This window comes from Phalangium opilio, unplaced genomic scaffold, assembly GCF_054372755.1.
Source record: "Phalangium opilio isolate 3A_F unplaced genomic scaffold, DU_Popi_V2 ptg000003l_1, whole genome shotgun sequence".
Classification (NCBI taxonomy): Eukaryota; Metazoa; Arthropoda; class Arachnida; order Opiliones; family Phalangiidae; genus Phalangium; species Phalangium opilio.
In genome coordinates, this window is record NW_028324145.1 from 8,126,233 (window position 1) to 8,145,503 (window position 19,271).

A 19,271-nucleotide genomic window follows, 5' to 3' on the forward strand; every position below is an offset into this window, starting at 1 on the left:
TCTTCGCATCGTTTCGTTTATTAATATCGACACAAATCATCGGATTTTTTGGAAAATACTCGCCTGGACAGCCCGGGGAGACACCGAGGCTTAGCTATTACCCCGCCAAAATGACTCTGACGACGTTTTTCCCAGCGACCCAAAAACTAGGACAAATATTTCAAGCGACTTTAGGAACGTTTTACCTATTTTACTAAGCCTTAACATCACCCTAGGGTTTTTGAATTTTGAAATTTTTAGGGAAATATAAAACCCCCTACTTCGATTGAAAATTTTTAAGCCTTGGCTAATAAAGTAATTCAAATTCCATTAACGTTCAACAAATCCGCTAAGCAATCTTTTTTTTTTACTTTTTATCTTCTTTTGAATTCATTGGATGGCGGTGAAGTAACAAATTCTTTTCATTTATCGCTCGTTCTTCCTTTCGCTTCCTATGGTTATAGGTTGGCAACCTCTAATCTCGCTTTGTTCATCTTTACGCGCCTAGCTAGTTGCGATATTAGGGACGAGAAAAGATGTGGTGGGTGTTATATCGAGAGAGAAAAGAAAAAAATTAGGCTTCTCATTGAATGAGGAAAGCTGTGGAAAAGACTCGTGGCGTCGTTCTTTTCTGTCTCCATCAGTTAGGATGTTCTAGAATCTAGTGTAGCCAACCCACCACTGGTTATTCGCGGTAACAATGAACGATAGTCGGCTGTAGGCCATATTCTTAGTGAGAATGGGAGAGAGAGGAGGGAAGGGGGAAAAGGTTGGCGCGGACTAATCCCAGGGTGTCTGGCATTAGAAATTCCGATCAATTTGTCTCTTTCTCTCCTCTATAGACATTTCTTTCTAGCATCCTCTTCTCGATTTTGTTAGACAAATAAGTATTTCACAGGACATTTTTCGCCCGTATTAATCTTGGAAGAGAGGTAGCCTTTGTATATCCCCATCTACGGAACGGCAACGAAGTTTTCCCAGCATCCTCAGTAACGTTTTGGTAGGGTCGTACAGTACGAAAATATCGACGATACAGTCCCATTTGTCTTAAAAAATTGAAGCAAATTCGTTAGAACTAGTTTATATTTTCAAATTTAGGCGGCAGCACTTAACAATCCCCTATCAAAGGGTAGGGTCGTGCGTGAGGTACTTTGGGAGACTTCATTGCTGCAGATGGCCCTCCATACCACCTCTCTCTCTTCTCATAGACACAATAACATGAAATCATTACGCTCAAAGATAGAATTGGGCTGTAGGGCCTCTGTTACGTTGCATCGTAGCCATATTGTCGAAAATATATGAAAAATAAACTAAGATGGATCATGGTTGAGATATTAAATGGGTTCTTGCGGTCAGAGTTATGTTGTTTCCCAAGTTGAGAAAGGTTTCCTTCCTTGTCTGTATGGTTTGTTTTTGGTCTAAATGTCGACCATCGTTTAGAACGGGACTCTTTAACTTTTTTTGGGTGGCGGGGACATCACGTTGGATGACAGTTAATAGCCAAGATTGGCTAGAAAGGGTTGAAGAAGAAAAGTAAATTGGGGTTTCTCTTTTTATGGACTTTCATCACGCTAACTTCTATTTCTTCCTTTACTTACTTACTTCATACTTTTTCTTTTATTTTGTCTTTTCCATTATATCCCTGAAGGGGGTTCCCAAAATCCGTTTTAACACCCCGGGACTTAACCGAAGTCTCAAAATGACTTTATTTTATCACTTTTGTTTTTAAGAATATCGTCCACTATCTTGAAAGAAATTCGACTCTACTTTGAAATTAATTTGTCAGTTCAAGGGGGCTTTGTTTTAAATGGATGGGTGTAACTTTTATTAGTTTGAGCGAAATTTTCTGGGAAAAACATTTGAAAGCGGCGATAGATCTATTTTGGGTGACAATTCACTCGTACTTTTCAATTTTAATAATCAAATTAGGTTTTAAAAACTTACACAAGTGTTTTTTTTTAGAAATTTTGATTTTAATTTATTCAAAATTTAAAACGTCTGGAGTGATACACGATAGGTCTTTGACACAATTTTTGTTTTCAGACAATTTCTTAAAACTAAATAGAATATCTCAGTTTAATTTCGATATATTTGATCATAAGTTTATAAGATATGTTCCATAAGTATGACACTACCAATAGTTCGTAATGCTAGATAGAGGCTTACAGCTCGAACTAGTTCTGGAACGACAAGCGAGAAATGAAGTCCTACACTCGGTGGTTAATTTTGCAGGACTTCCATCTTCCTATTTAGTCTGAATTACTAAGCCTTTGACAGCAGCGCCTCATGCACCAGGCGTCGCTTTACCTTGACCTACGTCACTTCATGACAAGCTCCAGTTTGTAACCAGTGACAAACTTATGGAACATATCTTATGAACTTATAATTTGATGTATAGTGTCTCTATACGTCTTTATAAGTAAGGGTTGTATAAATTTAAAAACTCCAGTTTTTCTCAAAGAAAGCTACCTTTTATATATGGGACTGTAATCTTTCCGCATTTTGAGCAATATTTTGCGTCGTTTCTCATCCCGCTCTTTTTTGTTCCTCTTCTTTTATAGTTTTTTTTCTCCTTTTTTCAATCTCTTTTTCTATTTTGGTTTTAAATCCGGGGGTTTTTTGAGGAAGAAACCGCCCAACTCTCTCTCTCTTTCTCTCTGTCTGCTTTTCTTATGAAAGCTAAGAATTTCTCTTCTTATTTTTAAATCTATCGTTTCTTTAGTTAGAAAGATTTCCAAGGACTAAACTCTATTTTATTCTGGTTCTCTAGTTTCCCTCATTTTATCTTTTTTTCTTTCTTTTCTTATCGAGAGTATTTTTTTGTTGGGAATAATTTTAAACAAGATATTTCACGCATGCTCCGTTGGCCGTTGCTGCCTATTATACTAAGGCCTAACCTCGTAACGTTCGCATAGTGTTTCTTCTTAATGAATATAATTTATTGTTAATGAGTTTCAAATGTTTTCGGGGAATAATAACTTCGGGGAATTTGTTTATATTAAAATTACAATTAAAATACTCTAAATTCCAATTCGAAAGATTTCAATCGGTTTGTTTATACGATTACTTAGTATATTGTATGGGGTGACCTTTAACCCCAAAATATCTCAGGCCATAGATTGAATTTTTCGGTAATTTAAATGGGGTAAATATTTGTTAAAACCGGGTTTAGTCGTGGCTGGGAAACGCAAACATAATATAATACTTCACCATAGTCTATCCATTTTCAATTCAAAAACGCAAGGCTTTAAAAAACGAAATAAATCTCTACATTTAGGTTAGAAATAAAAATTTGAAACGTAGCAATTTTGCTAGAAATTCCATTAGCCAGTAAAACAATCGGTTTTTCAACCGTAATTATGTAGAAAATGGGGTCTTTAGGCCTATTTTAGGTTTAAATATGTATGTATAAAAGCCATCTGGCGCTGGTCAACATCTTACTCCAAAAATCTCCTTAAGGGGGAAGACTACTGAAGACTAATCAAAATAGCCCGTTTTAGTTCGAGTCCAGTCCCCAAAATAATAGCCCTATACGGATAAAATTTTACTGACTTATAGTTCAAACCTTCTCCTAACGATTAAAATATTTTTCATTATTTTTAACTCAATATTTAAGTCAGAATATTTTTTCCCGCCGGTGAAGTTTTGGATGTAGTTATTCGAGTCCAACTCTTACAATTCAATACCTAATGTTTTGTCCAATATGTCATTCGAAAGACAATTTTGAGCTGTATCGATTAAAATAATTTTCAATTAAATCCGTCCACTAATAAAAGAGCTGCACCAGAAAAACTTCAAATTTAGACAGCTTCAATACTTAATTCCTAGAGGGCACCCTATCTGGGTATAGGCTAAACTCTGAATTTCTCATACTATGTAGAAGTTTTCCTTCTATGCTGGTATAAAGACTGGCGGAACGACGGGAAAAGGTAAAACTGGTCGGCTGGCCCCCGCAGCGAGATTTTGAAGTTCTTTTGTTGTACAGAACTACCGAGGGGAGGGGTATATACGGGAGACTGTGAATGCGATTTTGAAAGGCTTCATTCGCTTCGTCAAAGAATTTTGCTGCTCGTGGATTTCGGGGCTATTCCCGCTTATCACCAACAAAATTCTAGTTTATCCTTCTTGAATTTAGGCCTCACTGACCCTCTCCCGGGTGTTCAAATAAAATTTACTTTACTAAATGATTTTTAATAATTAAAGGGAGTCAGAAATGGTCATACAACCAGTTTTAATCGATTTAGATTAATTTAAAGCCATTTTTATGTTATTTTATTATTCTAAATATAGATAGCTTCCACTAAAAGGGCTAGAGATATTTCCTCCCCCTCTCTCAGCTTTAACTGCAGTGCAGTGTTGTCAGGCCCTCTGAAATTAGCCGAGTTAGTCAAGTAACGAGTGAAACTGAACTGCTAGCCTTCCTCTCTACATTTTGTTTGGCTCACAAACGGTCTGGCGTCGTTGTCTGATACTTGGTATTGCCGTAATATTTCTTCCTATAATGTCGATGGTGCTTTTTGCGACTACGAACTTTACTTGGTGGTCTTTTTCTTTTCGATTTTTTCCTAGGGGTGATTAAGGAAGACTTAACTCTGTTGCCATATACATTTTAATTTCGAAGTTGGTTAGCGATATAAAGTCTTAGGAAAAGTTTTGCTGCTAAATAAATTAAAAACTGATCTCGTTGTAACAAAATTGACTACTAGTGGCGGTAGAGAGGGGCGTAGACTGTGTATCCCTCCATCTTGGATGAAGAATAGGGAAATTAATGTTGCGGGGCGCGAAATATTTCATGACGTCACGAACTTTGAAAGTACACTATCCTAGCGCCCTCTATCCCTACAGTTATTTAAATGAAATTCCTTATTTCCACTCTTGGCATTTTGGCGGACATGTTGGTGGGTACTGAGTAGTTTAAAAGACGGAACTTAGAGATGGATAAATCTAAAGATTTAAAACAACCAATAGATTATATTAAAAGTCTTGATTTAGAAGTTCAAAAAAGATACGTTGATAAGATTAGATATATCGGGAATTGTGATCCATACAAAGTTGATCCGAAAGAATTTGAAAAAGTGCGTGACGGCCAAGGCTTAGGGAAAGGTGAAGCAGCTTTACCTCCAATAACATTTGGGGACCTATTTATTTATTTAATATCTGGCATTTCGCCATACACTCAACAAGAATTAAGAAACTATAAAAGTCTACTGGCCTATAATCAATTCTTACATGGTTTTGTGAGAGATGTTCGGGTTAAGAAGTTCGAAGAATCTGGAAATGTGGTTGTTCGAGGCCTAGTAAGTATTTTTAATATTGTTTTTGTTATTGATTCTAGATTCTAGAAAGGTATTTATAATGTTGTATTTGTTTTAGGTTATGCACTCACAACAACTTCGAGATAAGCCGTTGGACTGCTGGATCATCGCAGATAACAGTGGCACCGTACTTTGTGGTCATTGCACATGCATCGCTGGCCTTAACGAGTGTTGTACACATGTTGGGGCCCTTTTATTTTATATTGAATATGCTGTGAGGTTTAGAGAAACCGTTAGTTGTACTGGCGTTAAAGCAAAATGGGTTGTACCCATTACAAAGACGGTTTCATACTATCCTGTTTGGCAAGCTGACATTTCAACAGCAGAAACTAAAAAGAAACAGTTGAATGAAAGTCTTAAAGGAGAAACGATACCACCAAAAAACTTAAAATCAGATATTCGAAAGCAAAAAGATGTACCATCTATTACTAATGATGAATTTGAAGTTTGGTGCGCTGAATTTTTTGAAGCCAACCCAGAGAGTGGTATTTTTAGTATATTACCGAACTTTCAAAGTGGATTTATCCCGAAGTGTTTAAATTCAAAATATCCTCCAGTGTTGTCTGAATTATTTGAGGAAGAAAAATTGAACTTTGCATTTAATGAACTTCTCGCTTACTGCCAAACTATAAATGTTGACTTTTCACAAGATCAAGCGAATGTTGCAGAGAAAGATACAAAGCTTCAGTCAAAGAACAAGCTATGGCAGCAGCTGAGGGCCGGTAGAATAACTGCTTCAACGTTCAAGAATGCTGTCAGTACAGATCCTGCAATGCCTTCCATATCGCTTGTCAACTTAATTTGTTACCCTAACTCTCACAATTTTCAAACTGAAGCTACAAAATGGGGATCAAATATGGAAAACACTGCTAGAATTAAGTACAAAGATTATATGATAGGTAAACACCAGAACTTTAGAGTTACAAATTCAGGATTATGGTTAAACAGCGCCTATCCCTTTCTGGGAGCTTCCCCTGATGGTTTGCTGGATTGCACCTGCTGTGGTAAAGGGACACTGGAAATAAAATGCCCCTTTACTATGAAAGACAAATCTGCACATGAGGAGCATAGGAATTCCTGTCTAAGAAACAGTGAGTCTGGCTATGTCCTAGATAAAAAGCACTCTTACTACTATCAAATACAAGTTCAGCTATTTGTAACAGAGTCGCGTTATGCTGACTTTTGCATTTGGACCAATGTAGATATGCATGTAGAACGAATTAAACCTGATATGGAGTTTTGGAAGGAGAATGTAGGAAAAGCTGAAAAAATATTTAGGTGTGCAATTTTACCTGAACTTGTTGGAAAATTTTATAGTAAAGGAGTGGATGAACCTACACTAGACAAGGATGAAGCCACCTGTGATAACGCCAAAGCTACTGCAGATGAAAACGCCAAAGCTACTTGTGATAATAATGTAAAATCTACTAGTGATAACAATGTAAAAGCTACTTGTGATAATAATGTAAAAGCTAATTGTGATGTTAATGCCAATGCTACATGTGATTATATCGACATAATTACTGGTGATAAGGGAACAAGAGATGAAAATAGTATTCCCGACTTGTGCATTCCATCCACCACAAAACCCAGCTTTTCTGGTACTAAAATGGTACTCTCTTCAATTACAAATAAAAAGTCAAAGAAAAAAGTACAAACTTGGTGCTACTGCAAGGGGCCAGACGAAGGATCAATGATTGGGTGTGATGGGGAAAACTGTCGCTTCCAGTGGTTTCATACTGATTGCCTTAAAATAGACAAAATACCACGAGGCAAATGGTATTGCCCAGACTGCGCAAAATTGAACAGAGTTAACAAAAAGAGAAAAGAAAAAAAATAAATGTAATCTAGTTCCTACTTTTTAAAAAATTTTATTTTGAATTAAACAAATCTTGTTTTATTGAAATGAAACGACTGATTTACAAAGATTAGTTAACGCACATGCCACAACACCAATCTTATCAATTGTAGAAACTTCCTCGCCTTCTACCACGTGTAATAGTTCTATTGGGAGTTTTGAATGTAGTAACGTGTATTTTTGTCTGATAGTACCGATAACTCGTTCTACATGAATTCGCACGTTTGCAATTTTTCTTGTTGCTTCCACCTTTCGTGGATCTAGCTGATTTTTCCCGGCTTGTCGAAATGCTGGCAATTTAACTGTAGCATAAAACAACCCTACAGCCTCTTCTATTTTGAAGCCCCTATCAGCTAGTACTACATCACCGGGAAGAAGGTTATCAAGAAAACCACACTCTTCCGTCAAACGTTTATCGCTTACGCGTCCTACCCACCCCTTAGAAAGAAAACTAACTGTTCCCTGGGGAGTAATGCCTATTAAAAACTTCACTGTGTTTTGATGTTTGTAGCTTGACCATGTCTCAGCTTTCGTTAATATGTTTGAAGGTTTTTCCAGGAAAACTTCAAAGCAGTCTATAATTACTGCAACGGACTTGCCAAAGTTTTCTCTGAAACACATAGGCATGGTTTTTTGCAGACAATCTCTATCAGGCCACTTAATGAATTTTTCTAACCGTTTATATAATACATTTAGGCAATTATAAAATATTTTCCCAACAGTTACTTCCGAAATACCAAATCTATAGGATAAGTCTCTGTTTTTCGAGGCCAAACGTAATTTCATTAGGGTCAGTATTAATTGTTGAAATGGCATTAATTTAGACTTTTCAAATAAAAACGGCTTTACACCATTAAACAATACCAATAACGTTTTATAATTTTCCAAGCCTGTGAAAAATTTTACTTTGGCATCGTTGGATACAAACGATGATTGCATCAAAAGATGGTTCTCACGTTCTCCGTTAACTTTTTCAAACTCACATTTTAGCGAGCGCAGTTTGCTTTCCAACTTTTCCATTAAATTTAGCGAATCTGTTAATTTCGATTTTAATACTTCATTCTCAATTGTTAAGTCTTTCACTTTTAGCAAACTAGCTTCCAATTCAAACATTTCAATAACTCGAAAAATAGTTTCAGTGCCACTTTCTTGGAATTCTTTTCTATTTGTTTCGGTACCAACTTCTAAATAAGTAATCAAATCAGAATTGGTCACTTGTGTCCCAAACTCTGACATTATTATAGCATCGACTTGCGTTCCAAACTCTGACATTATTATAGCATCGACCTGTGTTCCAAAATCTAATGTTTCTGGTTTAGTTTGCACTTCAGAATCTGCCATTTCTGTTTTAAAATCGGTTTGTGTTCCAAAGTTAGTATTTTTCACTTCTTCGGGTAAAATCATGTCGTCATTCTGATAACTAAGAGAAGCTGGACTCTCCTCCAGGAATGTAGAGGTATTAACTGAGCTGTCAAGCATACTTAATGTACCAAGTGAAATTCCACTCTCGTCTAATGATGTAGAAGTAATAAAGGAGGATTCCAAGGAAATAGAAGAATCTTTACTCTCGTCTAATAATGAAGGTTCAGTAATGGCAGTTTTTCGTCGCTTTTCTTTAACAACTAGCGGAAGATTAGCTCGCCTACGTTTTCTCTCGTATCTCTCGAGCTTTGACACATCCCCTGAACTTTCTTCTTTACTGGAATTGTCAGCATTCAAGTACTTGGTCGGGAGCCAGTCAGGGTTCGTATTATCATATAGGGCTGATGGTCCTTTTCATATATTACAAATTACGTTAGAGACCTTTATTAAAAGAGTTGGTCAAATCAAATCCATACCTTGTGAAAAATGTATAGAACACACCCTCATGTAATCACGGAGTGATTCGGTTGTAAGGTTTAAGCATTTTAACCACTTCCTTTTCCTTTCGCTGGATAATAAATTGGTTTTTTCTCCTTGATGTGTTATTACTTGTGGAATTCGGAAAAACTTTAGCGGTTTAGTCTTGTTATCCGACTTATCTGAGTTATCTCTAACGTTAGGCCTAGGCCTATCTGAACTTTTACAACCTTTAACGCAGCACGTCCGAACCATTTTAACATATAACCCGTTCCGTAATCGCCCGTGATAAAATAACGAATAACAATAGTTATTTTAAACTAACAAATAACTAGTTAAAGACTAACTAAAAGTACATACACGGTACAACACCTTGTTTAGACTTTGTCCCACCAGCATGGCCGCCTTATTAGATAGAAGGCAGTTCAGTGAACTGGCATAACATAATTACACATTTAGGAACTGAACTGATGTGAACTACTAACTGCTATAGCGAGGTGTGACGTATTAAGGTGGGTTTCCATACGCGCTTGAAAGTCAAAAAGCTTGAGCTTTCAAATTTCAAACTTCGCGCGTCTCAAGCGACCCATCATCTAGCGACATCTAGTGACTAAGCAAAAGCATGAGCTCAAGCGTTCTCTGTTTCCATACTGGCTTTTTACTATCCGGATAGTCTGGCGCGGGTCGCGGTGGCGGCGATAGGAAAATGGCGATTATTAACCGACGTAAACGACTTTTGCTTATTAAACGGAATTTGTTGTTAATTCAACTATATTATCAACTGGTCGGATCCAAGAAAAGAACCTACGGACGTAGGCGTTGGTGGATTCATCCAATCTGGCGAAACCGAAAGACAGAAGGATATTACGCGACACTTGTAAGCATTATTTTTGTTAAGCCTTGGCTATATTTGTCCCATATACATGTGTTTACTTAGAAAGTAACAAACATTTTTTTAATTAAGTTGAAATGCATGAGGTCAAATGACCATAAGAAATTCAGGAACTTCACGAGAATGAACCCGAATCTGTTCGATAAACTTTTAAAAATGGTTGAAGACAAATTGCAAAAGTATCCCCATAACCGCTCTCCCATTCCTCCCGGAGAACGACTAGCACTGACATTGAGGTACAATATTCACGTATTTCAATAAATATTCCAATTTCTATAGAAATTAAATGTTAATTTGGTTCTGAAGGTTCCTAGCATCTGGTGCCAGCCTCGTGAATATGACTTATGCTTTCCGTCTCGGTAAAACAACAGCCCATAGAATAATCAAAGAGACTTGTGCCGCAATTTGGGAAACTTTGCTACCATTATATTTACCTGTAAAGGAGACGTTATAACCGGCTTTGAACATAATTTTCTATATAAATATATCATCTCATTGTTAAAAGGTACCCGATGAGAAAATGTGGGCCAGGATAGCAAAGGAATATGAAACTTTATGGGATTATCCAATGTGTTGTGGTGCCGTAGACGGCAAGCATGTGATGATACAGCAGCCAGGGAAAAGTGGAACATTATATTACAATTATAAAGTATGCATAAATAAATTTTGTAAAATACATCAGTTTAGACCAATTTAATTGCAGGGCTATAACTCAATAGTGCTCATGGCTGTTGTGGATGCGAAATACCGATTTGTTGTAGTTGACATAGGTGGTTATGGATCACATTCAGATGGAGGAGTGTTTAAATCGTCTTCATTTGGTCAAGCGGTTCAAAATCAAAAAGCTGGATTTCCACAACCAAGGGCAGCCCCAAATAGCGACATAGTTGTTCCTCATGTTCTTCTTGGTGACGAAGCTTTTCAGCTTTTGCCTAATTTCATGCGACCGTATCCTGGAAACGAGTTGGATTCCGCAAAAAGAATTTTTAACTACCGTTTAAGCCGTGCGAGGTACATATTTAATAGTCTGGCTTGTTGCAGTCATTCTTTGTAATGAAATGATGTGAATCATTCTTTCAGAAGATGTAGTGAGAACGCGTTTGGGATTTTGGCCGCCAGATGGAGGATCTTCAGAGGTCCAATGTTGTTAAAACCGTCAAATGTCGATATTGTGGTGAAAGCGTGTGTTATATTGCACAATTATCTTTTAATTGAGGAAGCAAAGGAGAAATCTAAAATATATTGTCCAGACGGTTTTGCTGATAGCCATGACCTTTTGAAAAATGTTGAGCAGGGGAAGTGGAGGGAGGTCCTCGAATGCCTGCCAGCGAAAGGATTAACCAGCTTCAAACCCTCGAAAGCGAGAAATTTCAGTTTGGAAGCTAGCGACGTTCGTAAAGCTTTCACTCGGTACTTTTCAAGTGAAAATGGAGAAGTGCCATGGCAATGGGGGTTACCTGGGGTCCAACGTTAATAATAATGTGTGTAAAAGAAGACTCAATTGTTAAATATGTTTAATTTTTAATAAAATCAGCTAAGTTGAATCGCTATTGGAATATTGGTACATTATTTGGATGACTTCCATTTCACATTTTAACTTTAGGTTCTCCGGAACAGCTTCGTGTAACCTAATAACGTATTCACCAAAGCGTTCCGATGATGATAATTCTTTTGTTAATGCCCTAAATTTATTAAAATGCATAGTAAATTAATTTATTCTAATTACTATTAGTAATTAGATTAAATTAAGAATTTCCACTATGATGAACTTACTTGTTTGTTGCCTGAATTGCATCCAATATTGTCGGATCCCTATTATCGGATTTCCTTTTCTTATTACTTGGGTTGCATGTTTTACTTGGTTCTTTTCTTTTGGTTGTCGTTTGAGGCTCACTACTTTTAGGTTTAATTTGTTCAGACTCACTTTCCACATTACTGTCAATATCTTCAACAATTTCTTCTTGGAAGGTAAATGAGTGGCCACTGAATAAATACTCCTTTTTTTTGGACGTTGATGCTTCATTACTGGATTCAGTACGTTCGTCACAAGTGTTGTCCAGTGACTGTTCTGTATTTGAAGCCCCAACACTACTTTCTGATTCCAGAGCCGAAGGGAAATTGGAACTAGTTCTAGATAGAATTTGAAAAATAATTAATAGACAATAGTCTCAAAATATGGACACTTTATCATACTCTCGTCTGCTAAAAACATCCTTTAAAAATAGGAGTTGCTTGAAGAATGTCCACTGTATTGAGTCGAAAATACTATCATCAAATTCTTGACCACTTTTCGAGTAGGTAACTGTGTTGAAATGGGTGCGGAAAGAATCAACCAGACTTTTCCATAGAGATTTGCATTTTTCCTCTAATATTCCAAAGTTAATAAATAACCGACATTATAAAAAAATTAAGGCAAGACCTACTCGGTAAACCCATTTTAGTTGAAATGTCTCCCCAAAGACATTCCACAACATCTTTCTTCCTGTGGTCTTCCAACCTTCTATCCCAAATAGCTGAGTTTTCTTGAACTTGTATTATCAACTTTTCTTTAATAGCTATCGCCTCCTTTCTTTTATCTTCCGCTTGTTGTTTTAATAACTCTTTTAATTCCCGTTGTGTTGGCATTTTCACTAATTAATCTGGTAAAACAACCGTCAATCCGCCATATATTCAATTCAATTTACCTGTTCTTTATTTTCATTGGCTAAAAATGAGGAACTCTAGCAACGCCATCTACTTTTCCATGAAGCTTGAGCCCGATTGATCAGCAAATATCAACATGCGATAGATATGAGCTTGGCGTACTGTTCAAGCAAAATCGGGATGGTTTTCAATCGCAAGCTACTCAGTAAGCTCGAATGGAAACACAACGTAATCAGAGCTTGAGCTTAAGCTTGAAATTTTGCAGCTTCAGCTCAAGCTTTTTGACTTTCAAGCGCGTATGGAAACCCACCTTTAGTTTTCCATCATTAATTTCCCTATAGTTACACTTGGATATATCAGTCGAGAAATTTTTGGACCACAAATGGCTTACGCGACCTTCGCGCCGCGTAGTGTGAAAATCTTGAAACTCCCGTAACAAACAAGAAACACGTGTTTAGTTTAGCCAAGGCCTAGGGCTATTTAAACATCAACTTTACTGGTTTCTTTTATTATAGAAGGTAATTATACTTAAAGTATAAAGTCACCTACTATAATAATTAGAAGAATAATAGTTCATCTTTAAAACTTCCATAATCATAAATCACCGCATAAACAAAAGCCACTGAAAACGATCTTAACCCTAACCGCCGTTTATTTTTCAAATTCAAACGGAATCAGAGCAGACGACGTAACAAACGGAAACCAAAAAATAAACATTTCCGCGACCGCGGCCAGAAGCACACGTTATACTACGAGTGATATATCCAAGTGTAACTATTCTTCATCCAAGCCTCCATCTGGGCTCACTCTTGTAAGAGGGGATACTGTACGCGCCCAGTAGGGGATGACACTGAGCTAAGAGAGAAGAGTATGACGTTTGCATACGCAGCACTGCCATTACTGTATTAAAATGATACAAAGGTTCACTAACCGTAAACTACCTGTACATTTTAGGAGCAAGACTCACACCTTATCTGACGCTCAAATTATCCCTTCTTTCTAATAGCGCTACATTTATTGTGCATTAGGCCTAGTTCAGACCCTCTTAAATGTCACCATGTTTCAGATGAATACTTCAGTGCCTTCAAAGCTATACTAAATGTACTTTCAATAGGGAAGAGAAGTACAGCTCTAGTTTTATAGGTATTGTAGCTTCAAGAAAAAAAACTTTACAGATATTACAAGCGTTTCTATTGAAAAAGGGGTAACGGTGTCACGCGAGGGGCAAACCACTCGCCTAATGGTGGTCAATGAAAGAAATTGTGCTATCCAAAGATAAAATTCCCGTAACATGCTCAGGTGTTCACAGGTCAGTTGGACGGATTTAATTGAAATTTTTTTTAATCGATACAGCTCAAAACTGTCTTTCGAATGACATATTAGGCAAAAATTTAGGTATTGAATTGTAAGAGCTGGTCTTGAATAACTACAGCCAAAACTTCACCAGCGGGAAAAAATATTCTGACTTTAATATTGAGTTAAAAATAATGAAAACTATTTTAATCGCTAGGAGAGGGTTTAAACTATAAGTGAGTAAAATTTTATCCGTATGGGGCTATTATTTTGAACACTGGACTCGAACTATTTTGGGTTGTCTTCAGTGGTCTTCCCCCTTAATGAAAAATGTCGAGGTGAACATCCCCTCTTGTTCAGGTCTATCTATCCTTGATCAGTAACGCACGCCCTTTCCCTTTCACTGGTAATCTTAACCGCGCTTGGGGAAATAAAAAAAAAAAATTCCCCATTTTCAAAGATGCGAGATCAGGTTCGTCTCACCTAATGTTCAATACATTAAAGCCTTCATGACAGTTATTTCTATCGGCGTTAGTATAGCGTTGAATAATAATAAATAGTTAACTGAATTCCGGTACAGGGATGGTTTATAGAAGGAAAACTTCTAAATATCCACTATAATACCTACTACACGGGGGATAGAATTGTTATATTCCCCGCAGATCTGAGCGCCATCGTTTGAAAAAGATTCGAACTTTAGGTCAGTCGTCCTCCCCCTTAATGCGTTAGCCCTAAAAAAAGGCACCAATAAACCTACAAACCCACTTTCCATCGATAGAGAAAATGCGAGGGAAAAAATAAAAGAAATAGACCAAAAAGGGCGCCTATACCGGAAGAACAATTGTTGATCTGAGCCATTAAAAGTTTTTGGTGAAGGCAAGCACGTCATTCGGCGATTCCCGAGTCTTCTACCCCTATCCAACCTCTGATAATCATCAACGTTGTTTGTATATATAAAACTATATATAGGTCTATATATAGTTTCCGTGCCTATACTTTCCCAAGCCAAAGAGACGTGGCATACGAAAGCAAACTCTAAACACAGTCTGTTGTTTCTTTTATCTCGTACCTCGTATCTTCTACGTAGGCATTATACAGCCTATTCGATTGATCGTTTGTACAGCTTAAACCTCCGTGTGTCGCGTTGCGCTGAATTCTCTCCTTCCACGATAACGCGCCATTAGGTCTATAGTTTTAGTTTCTGTACTCTTAAGGAGATTGTCTTCTTGTTTTCGAATAGAATTCCGCCTATAGAGGGGTTTGGGTGGATACTGCCTGGACAGGGTGATCAGAACTAACCCTTTCTCTTGTTAAAGAGAGGATGAAACTAATCAAGCGGAGAGAATATTTATTCTCATTTCTCTACTACTGCTACTACTAGTACAATGCGCTGTTGAGGTTTAACTGTATATATTTTGCTGCTATAATCATAGTTATTATCCTGATATAGGGAAAAATAACCCTGAAATATGTAAATTTGTGAAATTGGTCAAATCTCCAGAGAACCCTCTGGTATAATGATACTAAAATATATTTTGTAGGGAAGGTGATCTTAACTTCATTAAAATTCCCAGACGCCGTAAATATTTTAACTATTTACTAAATACCTTTGTCTGTAGAGTACTGTTTACCATTCTTCTTTCTTTTCAAATATATCTCCTTTCCTTGTCACATAATTAAACACGTACCATATGTTACAGTTTGCATTAAAGGGTTATTTTTTGCCATTAATCCCATAGTCACAGCGTTGCTTGAGGTAGTCGGTGAATCAAGAAGTTGCGGAGAGAAAGGATATAGTAGTTCAGATTGAATCAGTACTCGACTTATAACAGGGTCTGACAACACTGCGACTGAAGTTTAAGCGGAGAGAAGGGGAGGAATTTAGTTAAAACTATCTACATACCGAGTCGAGTAACTTTATTTGTCGTTATTAACATAATTATTCAACGATAGAGTTCTTTATAATAATTTAATCTTAATATTTCGGTTACCCTCTCTTTGTTTGTCTCTGCTTCTTAACTTAAACAACAGGGAACTTCCCATGATGCTATGGAAGGGTTGAGTGGAACCCAAAGAGATAACCTTAATCGAAGAAACTATTATCTGTCGTTTGATATCTAGGTCGATTTTATTGGAGGAGTAGGAGGAGGTAATTCCTGTAGAGAACGTAGGATGTCGTACGCGGAAAACAAACCGCCGCACGCGCGCCCTGTAATTCAATCTATTCCAGGCGGAATACGCGACGAAGCACCAAATGAATCACTCTATTTGATTGGTGTTATAGTCGTATATTTGAGAGGAGATAAAAGGAGTGCCCGTCGTTATACCTGTTGCTTATTCCCCCTGGATAATACCATAAGTTTATAAGATATGTTCCATAAGTTTGTCACTGGCTACAAACTGGAGCTTGTCATGAAGTGACGTAGGTCATAGATTCGAGGTAAAGCAACGCCTGGTGCATGAGGCGCTGTCAAAGGGTTAGTACAGACAAAACCGAGTGTAGTCAATAGACCCAACCAACAAATCTTTTAAATTTTTATAACAGCTCAGGTCTTGTTCTCGGGTTTTGGGGGATCTGACTGTCCATGCGCAGAACCTGTTTTACCCCAAGAGTCAGGCTCTAATCCAATCAGAAAAATAAGAGATTTATTTTCGTCGCTCAACGACAGATACTCAGATAGTCAACTTTGTTAGTCACGTGATCCTATCCCTTAGATGGAGACGAGACGAAGCCAACTTTCTCGCTTGTCGTTCTCGAACTAGCTCGAGCTATAAGTCTCTAGCATTAGTGTCATACTTATGGAACATATCTTATTAACTTATGATTATACGCATAAATTGGTTCTATATGCCAGGGTTTCCTAATAAAAGCCAGCCCAGAAAGAAACCGGGACCTTTTTACGAGATCACGTCCGCCCTTCTATTCCCATTTTATTTTATCTCGTGCTTAGGTTTGGTTTATTTCTCTTAACGTTTTGTGTATTGGGGCATTTGTCAATAGATGGGATGGATGCATTGCCTTCCTTGGGATATATATATGGATTTTATCTCGTGTGGTAGGTCCCCCGTGTCAGCTTTATTAATGGGGGATTCGCGTATATATGTACATTTTCTGGTAAACAGTATAGGAATTCCCTCAACGCGCAACATAATTTTGAGTTGTGTTTGCCCAATTCTGAATTTCTCTTTTGTTTTAATTTGTATGTATACGTAGCTGGGGATTTTATATTTACGTAAAATGTTTATCTTGTCCTCCATTTTTGAAAAACTCAGCTATAGATGCCATACATTAATTTCATATTAAAATTATGGATTATGGAGGGAGAAAAATTGCGAGGAAAGAACATTTTAGATCTGAAATGGTTTTTAAAAACCTCCAAAGTCTAATAGACCATTTCGATGGATAACTAAAAGGGAAAGACATGGGGGTAAAACTTTACCTTTCATCTCGCTTTTTCGCGCCTGCGCTGTAGTCTTTTGTATTATGAGAGCTCGTAGAGACGGATGGCAATGTAGTACGTCCCGATACTGAGGGTTGCCTATTCTGTTTTTGGTCGAAAAGATCTATTACGCCACACTTTGAAACGGCAGTTATAACTCAAGCTATATTAGAGACCCAGGCAAGTTCTTGAAGTTTTGGAGTGTCATAACCCTTGCTTTCTTCCCATTACAAAGATACTAAAAATTTGATTGTTTTTTTTAAACGGGTCTCGGGGTAAAATTAACAAGTTATATAACAGAAAGTTGTCATTGTTATGGCTGTAGAGGTCAAAAAACGTCTCTACTACTCCCCCGCTGAGCGCGATTGGTTCGGTTCAGGAACATCGTTAGAATTTCTCGAAGATGGAGAAACGATTCGCCCCTATTAGTGGAGAAAATACAGCTTTCTTTTTTATCAATCGAGTATAGCGAAAGAGAAGGAATGCAGTTATATGATGAGATCCCGGAGCTGCTGCAGCCTTGTCCATTAGCCGCCGGGGCCCCCTATACGTTTAATGGCGCGGAAAAGTCCCATTCTCGGTTAGGCATAGTGACGTCACTTAAGGGGTTCGAGTGTAATACGAGTCTGACCCCATTTTAAGCGAATATTAATTGTAATTAGTCTAAAGGAAGCCGGGTTTAGACTTTAGCACTTCATTGCTGACGTCATTAAATAACAGAGACTGCATGATCCGCTATTTTAAGCGAATATTAATTGTACCATAAGTTTATAAGATATGTTCCATAAGTATGACACTACCTAAACTTAGTAATGCTAGAGTCTTATTGAGAGATAGTTCGAGAACGACAAGCGAGAATTGACTACACTCGGTTAGTTTTGCAGGACTTTCATATTCCTATTTAGTCTGCATTACTAAGACTTTGACATGCAGCGCCTCAACAGGCGTCGCTTTACCTAGAATCTATGACCTACCTCACTCATTTCGTGACAAGCTCCAGTTTCTAAGTTACCAGTGACAAACTTATGGAACATATCTTATGAGCTTATGTTTCTGCTTAGTCTAAAGGAAGCCGGTTTTCGGCCTGGCTAATAACAGGATATCATCAGAGTCTGAACCGCTATATTAAGCAAATATTAATTGTAATTAGGCTTAGGGAAGACGCTTTCTAACGCTATTTAAATAGCCTCTCACTTTCTGTTGATTTAAACTTAATTTTAAAGTGGTGTTGACGCTCTGGAAAGTTTTGGGAATTTGGCACGAGAGAAACAATTAGGTAAAAGAGTTTGGCTCGTTCGGTAGTTTTCGATTAGGCCTAACTAATCGATTTTGTATACCCATATATATTGAACCTTCTTTTTTGGGGCCAAAAAGAAAAGAAACTATAACCCTTTACCCATACATTTAAATCAATGAGATTCTAATTCGGTGCACCCCTGCAGGCTATTTTGCTTAAAGAGCGATAAGCCTTTCGACCCGCACTGCTACCAGGAAGCTACACCATGGAGGGTATAAAGAAGAGGAGTGGAAGAAGCTATTAGCTTTGGAAAATCAACTCCCCATTTCTTTTTAGTTTAGTTAATTTTTGCTTCTTACATCCGGTTCACCATTAAAGGGGCATAGAAAGAAGCGAGTTGACAACAAAACTTATTCCATAGACCAACCAACGTTCTACCTTGGAAGAGAGAAGTGTATACTGGAGTAGTAATCACACTTTATAGCGCTAACACTAGACGGCCCTTCACATGATGCATCGCCGTAAAATTTACCCATGTATTATACTTCAGGTGTAACCTGCATGGTTATAGCAACAAGAACTACTATATTTAAGCTGTAGTAAAAATATTTCCACCTGGAGGTGGTTGCACTTAATGAATCAGAACCCTGAAAAGCATGCTGGGATTTTTAAACAGCCACGGATCTCACCATAGCAACTATACCACTCCAGCATATCAAACTTCCATCCTTCAAGGTTCTACTCCTCTTTATTATGGACTCTTTGAATCCCTCGG

The 19,271-nt window shown here is 37.5% G+C and overlaps 4 protein-coding genes across 17 annotated transcripts in view; 2 read left to right on the forward strand and 2 right to left on the reverse strand.

Moving 5' to 3' along the window:
• The window catches only part of LOC149717545 (serine/threonine-protein kinase 32B), a 79,709-nt gene that overhangs the window by 41,408 nt on the left and 19,030 nt on the right, over positions 1-19,271 (forward strand). The gene's annotated exons all lie outside the window — the stretch shown is intronic.
• On the forward strand, positions 4,742-7,205 carry LOC149717547 (uncharacterized). Of its 7 annotated transcripts, none has more exons than XR_016366906.1 (5): positions 4,742-5,276; positions 5,353-6,385; positions 6,497-6,546; positions 6,612-6,711; positions 6,829-6,844. XR_016366906.1 is itself a non-coding variant. In XM_089839362.1 (4 exons), exons 1-4 carry the CDS (start codon positions 4,914-4,916, stop codon positions 7,132-7,134), a joined length of 1,956 nt encoding a protein of 651 aa, XP_089695488.1. In that variant the 5' UTR covers positions 4,742-4,913; the 3' UTR covers positions 7,135-7,205. The 7 variants fall into 7 exon arrangements, 5 of the variants coding, with proteins under 5 accessions (XP_089695488.1, XP_089695498.1, XP_089695471.1 ...); XR_016366905.1 differs by having other exon boundaries at positions 6,458-6,546; positions 6,829-6,843; XM_089839362.1 differs by having other exon boundaries at positions 6,458-6,711; positions 6,829-7,205.
• On the reverse strand, positions 7,150-9,495 carry LOC149717548 (uncharacterized). Of its 2 annotated transcripts, XM_089839403.1 has the most exons (3): positions 8,991-9,495; positions 8,799-8,924; positions 7,150-8,723 (listed from the first exon to the last, which is right to left on the reverse strand). In XM_089839403.1, the coding sequence occupies exons 1-3, from the start codon at positions 9,244-9,246 to the stop codon at positions 7,192-7,194; spliced, it is 1,914 nt and encodes a 637-aa protein (XP_089695529.1). In that variant the 5' UTR covers positions 9,247-9,495; the 3' UTR covers positions 7,150-7,191. The 2 variants fall into 2 exon arrangements, with proteins under 2 accessions (XP_089695529.1, XP_089695519.1); XM_089839393.1 differs by having other exon boundaries at positions 7,150-8,924.
• On the reverse strand, positions 11,385-12,836 carry LOC149717549 (uncharacterized). Of its 2 annotated transcripts, XM_089839434.1 has the most exons (5): positions 12,568-12,836; positions 12,307-12,465; positions 12,077-12,248; positions 11,657-12,013; positions 11,385-11,565 (listed from the first exon to the last, which is right to left on the reverse strand). In XM_089839434.1, the coding sequence occupies exons 2-5, from the start codon at positions 12,317-12,319 to the stop codon at positions 11,418-11,420; spliced, it is 690 nt and encodes a 229-aa protein (XP_089695560.1). In that variant the 5' UTR covers positions 12,320-12,465; positions 12,568-12,836; the 3' UTR covers positions 11,385-11,417. The 2 variants fall into 2 exon arrangements, with proteins under 2 accessions (XP_089695560.1, XP_089695552.1); XM_089839426.1 differs by having other exon boundaries at positions 12,307-12,836.

Bases quoted from the DNA above. Each gene is read 5' to 3' on its own strand.
- LOC149717547 (XM_089839336.1), top strand. From the start codon at position 4,914: ATGGATAAATCTAAAGATTTAAAACAACCAATAGATTATATTAAAAGT. The intron at 5,277-5,352 runs GTAAGTATTTTT...TATTTGTTTTAG, and splicing joins ATGTGGTTGTTCGAGGCCTA to GTTATGCACTCACAACAACT. The intron at 6,712-6,828 runs GTAAAATCTACT...ACTGGTGATAAG, and splicing joins AAGCTACTTGTGATAATAAT to GGAACAAGAGATGAAAATAG.
- LOC149717548 (XM_089839393.1), bottom strand. From the start codon at position 9,246: ATGGTTCGGACGTGCTGCGTTAAAGGTTGTAAAAGTTCAGATAGGCCT. The intron at 8,925-8,990 runs GTATGGATTTGA...ATATATGAAAAG, and splicing joins TTCTATACATTTTTCACAAG to GACCATCAGCCCTATATGAT.
- LOC149717549 (XM_089839426.1), bottom strand. From the start codon at position 12,508: ATGCCAACACAACGGGAATTAAAAGAGTTATTAAAACAACAAGCGGAA. The intron at 12,014-12,076 runs GTATGATAAAGT...AATTCTATCTAG, and splicing joins GATGTTTTTAGCAGACGAGA to AACTAGTTCCAATTTCCCTT. The intron at 11,566-11,656 runs GTAAGTTCATCA...TAATAAATTTAG, and splicing joins GCAATTCAGGCAACAAACAA to GGCATTAACAAAAGAATTAT.